Here is a 4,940-nt window from a genome sequence, read left to right as displayed (position 1 = left end):
TATATATATGTACGTTAATGTTTTTTTTTTTTTTTTTTTTTTTTGGGGGGGGGTCGGTAATACCTGGATCTACCCGCTCTTCCACCACAACACTGATATATAGGATTATTCTTGTTCTGGGATCTTAGTTTACCCCAATGATATGTACAGGACTCCTTAACAAATAATCTCAGTTATATTATGTACTCAATACTCATATCTGTTAGGCATCGATTAGAGCTCCTATTTTTAACATTTTAAAGTTTTTGAACTTTTTAAACAAAACGTTTTTTCACAACAATTTGTAAAAGTTTAAGGATTTTTTTTTGGAAAAGTTGTTTTGTTTAATATCTTTGATTACAGAAAATTGCTTAATGTAATAAAAGCAAAGTTTTTGCGAATACAATTGTGCCATGTGATGTGCGCACTTAAAATGTCAAAGAAACCAGAATGTCTCAAAACGATGGACATCACTAGTTACATGTTTGTTCCCCTTCTCATATACATGTCATGATTTTAGAGTTTTTTATTTTCTAAATTATTATATATTGGGTAAATTATAATTGTTCTTAATACGTGAAAATTGCCATGAGTTGATTTCGTCAAATAAGTTTTTTTTGTGATTTTCCCCCAACAATTAAGAGGGTTATTATTTCGGTAGTACTGAAGAGTATTAGTTAAAGTTAAATTTAATAAACCCGTCTTTGCCCAGGGTACTCATACGTTTAACGCGCTTGTTTGTAAATTACAATTTTAGTAAAAACAATTCAGCTTAAAATCTCAAAAAACAAGCAAAAAAATTCCCGTGGTTCTCCCGAGTTCCCCAATACAAATTTTAAACAAATAGACTAAGGAGTCCTGAATTATGAGCAGACATACAAATAGATCGAAATGATTACTAAATTTATATAGATTTAGTTATATGTACCTGTGTATAGTATTCTCCTCCCGAGTACATAAAAAATGTTTTTGTACACCGGACACATCGTCTTTCGTCGTACATAGATTCTTCTTCGTCTAATTGTTTTATCAATCAATCAATCGTGCGTTTAATTGTGAGGGCAAAAAGTGACGAAACAATCAATAAAAATGAAACTGTTGAACTAAAATGGAGTGAAGGATGAAAAATAATGGTTCCGATTATTTGCTTTATTCATGAAACGATCTTTGATTTTAATTTGATCGAGAACGATGTTGTGCAGAATAAAAGATGTCGAGGACTTTCATGAAAATAATGGCAACTAAAAATGGCAATCTAACAATGAACATCTTGCTTGCTCCAAGCATTCCGACCGATGAATTCAAATTACAGTCATTGTTGGAGGTCGTTACGTTGAATGACATAGCATGCAAACCTGCAAATACTGAAATAGGCCAAGGTGATGTAATAATTGAGTAGATTCAATGAAGTTTGCGGGCCCGTGAGACAGTTGTATGAACTTCTATTCCTTGCAAACCCCTTTCACTTGGTGACCAAAAGCCTTCACTAACTTCCATGTTCATGTGCGACTACTTTGGTTTAATGGCGACAACAACAACAACATAATAATGACAGACACCCTTTAATTATTTCCCTGATAAAAAAAAATCAATTTATTGATTTTAATATTTCTATTGATTGATTGATTGATGTTTGTTGCCTGAAGTGAGTTTACTAGAAATACTGGCAGGATTGGTTTTACTACTGTTACTTGAGCTAAATAATATTTCATTAATTCATTTAATTTTTAAATCACAGAATTCTATTTTAAATTAATTTATATTGCACCAAGAAGAAGTCTAGACTACCCATTAATCTTTCGAAGAGTATGCTTGGCGTTAGATGCTGTTTTATTACTAGATATGGAGAAAATATATTTTTGGTTTTTGACTGAGCTGGGGATTTTTGTGTTGGGTAATCATAATCTTCATTGCTTGGTCTCAATATCCATATTGGACACTTTTAATTTGAGAATAAATTTTTAATCTTTCATTTTAGTTATTTAACCCCTGATCAAAGTTTCTTTAACTACTTGGTACAATTACCATGGGGTATGTAGAAAAGATTTAGTTAATCTGCACATTAACATTAGATCGAGATTAAGATTTGATCTGAATATCCACAATACAAAAGTTCCCAGCTCGGTTAGATTTTCTTGTCTTCAACTCGATATTACTAGTGGATCTAGTTGTCTGAAAACCTTTAATATTCACAAAGGGATTTTTATTTAATTTAGATTATGAACAATTAATAATACATGAGATCCAATATCTAAAAGTAATTATAGTAACGGTAAGTGTAATTTCAAGTGACCCTCCAAGCAAATATGCCCGATCAATTAACAATTTTTTTGTTTATTTTTATTTGTGGTTTCTCTGCATCAGTGACTAGCACATTTCTTGCTTTTGAGAAACAATGGAGAAATTCACAGAAATTAACACTTTTTGAGTCAGAAAACTACGTTATCTTCATCTAAAACTGGGTATTGCTATTTTTGCACATGGAAGATCACTGAAAATAACACTTACAGTCCTTTTTAATAAAAAAATTCTAGATCCGAGGATTTTGTACCTTATATGTTGGAGTGAGGACGGATCTAGTAGGTTGGGAGAACTTGGAACTGATACAAGACTAGGGATCCATTCTTCTAAACGAAACCATCATTTTAGAATTGGATTTAAAAAGTTTTATTTTTTATATGCCCCTGAACGGATGCAAAATTAATAAAAAAAACAACGTTATTTTACATTATGAAATTCAATTTAATAACCTTTATTTTACATCACTTTAATAATTATATAAATCGTTATGTAAAAAAGTTACGTGACCTCATCTAACTAAAGTTACATGATTTTAATGTAATTAGGTAGATCAGGTTTTGTTATGGTTGAAATGATAAGTATCTGGGGCGTAATTAAAAACGTAATTGAAAACTTAAATTATGGTTTAACCGTGAAAATAAAGTTATTTTACTACATGAAAGTGACGTTATTTTGCTACCTGAAAATAACGGGTTTGCAACTAAAATTACGTTATTTTCACGTTTAAATAACGCATATTGACAAGAAGAGGGGTTTGATTCAATTCTTTTCCGTCCACTATTTCTAATGTATATTGTATAAGAATTGTCCTTGAATCAAGGGTGTATATTTTTGATGATATGGGGAAAATGAAAATTTGGACAAACACAACTTATTTCATTCTTTTAGAATCTTAACCCATAATGTCATTGAATTCCCCCTAAAAACGATTTATTTTCCCCAATTAAGCAAAAAAACTCTTAAAAAAAGAAATTATTTTCGCGAAAATACACACCCCTGTAATACCTGTGTTTTCTAAATTTGGTGAAGATTGAACACCCTTTAATGTTTTCTTTTCACTATCGTCTAAAACATTGGGAAATTAGATTTTAAGAGATTATTTCAGTGCTTAGGATCCATTTAATTTTGATGCGAATCCGGATCCTGGATTCTCTCTGAAAAAATGGATCCAAATCCAAGATGTGAATATTGCTTCAGGACTTGCAAAAAACATGAACCATAATCTCTCATTAGTTAACAATCAAGATTCGTGTTTTTAGAACAATCAGATTCTTATTAACAGGTTGTGGTTGATATTTTGCACCTTGGATCCAGATTTACGAAGCTAAAATGTTGCGGATCCTGATCCTGATCCTGATCCTAAGCACTGATTTATTTAAAGAATTGCATGCCGATAAACAATGGTACAAAAAAATACAATGATAATTCATGTTTATTGTTTAAAGCTGATTAGTGATTATCTGCGTTATAACAAGTCCCATAAACACAGGGGTGTAAATAAGGATTTTCATGGGAGGGGGGTAAATGTTGAACATTTTTTTACCCCACCAAGACCATGTACATTTTTGTACAACCCCTTTCATGAAGTATATTCATTTCAATTTTCCAATAATTTCTGGGATAAAAACTATCAAATAAAATGCTTCCTTTACCACCATTCAGCTTTCACCTGACTTAATTTATACCCTAAAGGTTGTCCATTATAAATTGAGACTTTTTAACAGATTATAAAATAGCAAATACACTATTCTAGATTATAAAATGGCAAATACACTAATATGAAAAAAATGAAAAATCCGCGATGATCAGCCACCTGTGCCCTGGGAACTTAGTTGCATTGTTTTGAAGAATATTCATCACGAGCTTTTAGGGCGCTTCCCGCTCATCTTCTATTTCATTAATTAACATTTTCTGTTTTAAATATATATTGTAAAACAAAAAAACAAAAATTCGCGGATTTAATAAAAAATGGTTGTGAATTTTCAAAATTTTCCTAAATCGAATTTTGTTAAAAGCAAATTATTGAAAATTTTTGGGGTCACGTGAGGTCCCTCGAAAATTTTGGGCCCTATCAGTTCAGCGCTTTGACTTTTATTGGATACAAACAAACGAACAGAAAAGCAAAGTATATATTCATCATAAGGAAGATTAAGGACGTGAAAGAGGAGTGGATAAAAATGCTTTTTGGTAGGTTCTACATAAAAATTACCATGCCAATTATAATTCATATTTTCCTCTGAAAGTTAAGGGCCTTGTACAGAAAAAAATATTATTATACATGCACAGAGACTACTTCTAGAGCTAATGTTTCTCATGAAATTTGTCCAAAATCCAAAGTCAAAATCCAATCACCCAGCGTAAATTTTAAATTGATGAGTGAGCGTTTTTTCTTAAGTCTCTATTTATAGTGGACACCTTAATGATTTATTCACTAATTAACTGACTACATTTATTCTTTAAAAAAACTGCATTTATTTCAATCATTGTGCATATATTATAGACTAGGCTTTTAAAGCGCTTCGTGCTCATCTTCTATTTCAATTGTGAACATGTTCTCATTGTAGCATTGAAAAAATGGTAATGGTAATCATGGACATGAAGATCAAGTTTCTAAACGGGGATGTTTATTGTTTATGTCCCCAAGATTGGGGGGGGGGGGG

The 4,940-nt window shown here is 31.4% G+C and overlaps 1 protein-coding gene across 2 annotated transcripts in view; it reads right to left on the bottom strand.

The window, feature by feature from the left end:
- LOC111714529 (uncharacterized) overlaps positions 1-4,940 on the bottom strand; it is a 21,757-nt gene that overhangs the window by 6,367 nt on the left and 10,450 nt on the right. For both annotated transcript variants that reach the window (XM_023489662.1, XM_023489663.1), the window contains exons 10-14: positions 3,286-3,345; positions 2,531-2,606; positions 1,620-1,675; positions 908-996; positions 64-155 (exon numbers count right to left, since the gene is read on the bottom strand). In XM_023489662.1, coding sequence (XP_023345430.1) covers positions 64-155; positions 908-996; positions 1,620-1,675; positions 2,531-2,606; positions 3,286-3,345 — 373 coding nt within the window. The remainder of the gene's footprint in view (positions 1-63; positions 156-907; positions 997-1,619; positions 1,676-2,530; positions 2,607-3,285; positions 3,346-4,940) is intronic.

Source organism: Eurytemora carolleeae, unplaced genomic scaffold, assembly GCF_000591075.1.
Source record: "Eurytemora carolleeae unplaced genomic scaffold, Eaff_2.0 scaffold1242, whole genome shotgun sequence".
NCBI lineage: Eukaryota > Metazoa > Arthropoda > Copepoda > Calanoida > Temoridae > Eurytemora > Eurytemora carolleeae.
The sequence above is the reverse complement of the archived record's forward strand: the minus strand, read 5'-3'. Positions and strand labels throughout refer to the sequence as shown.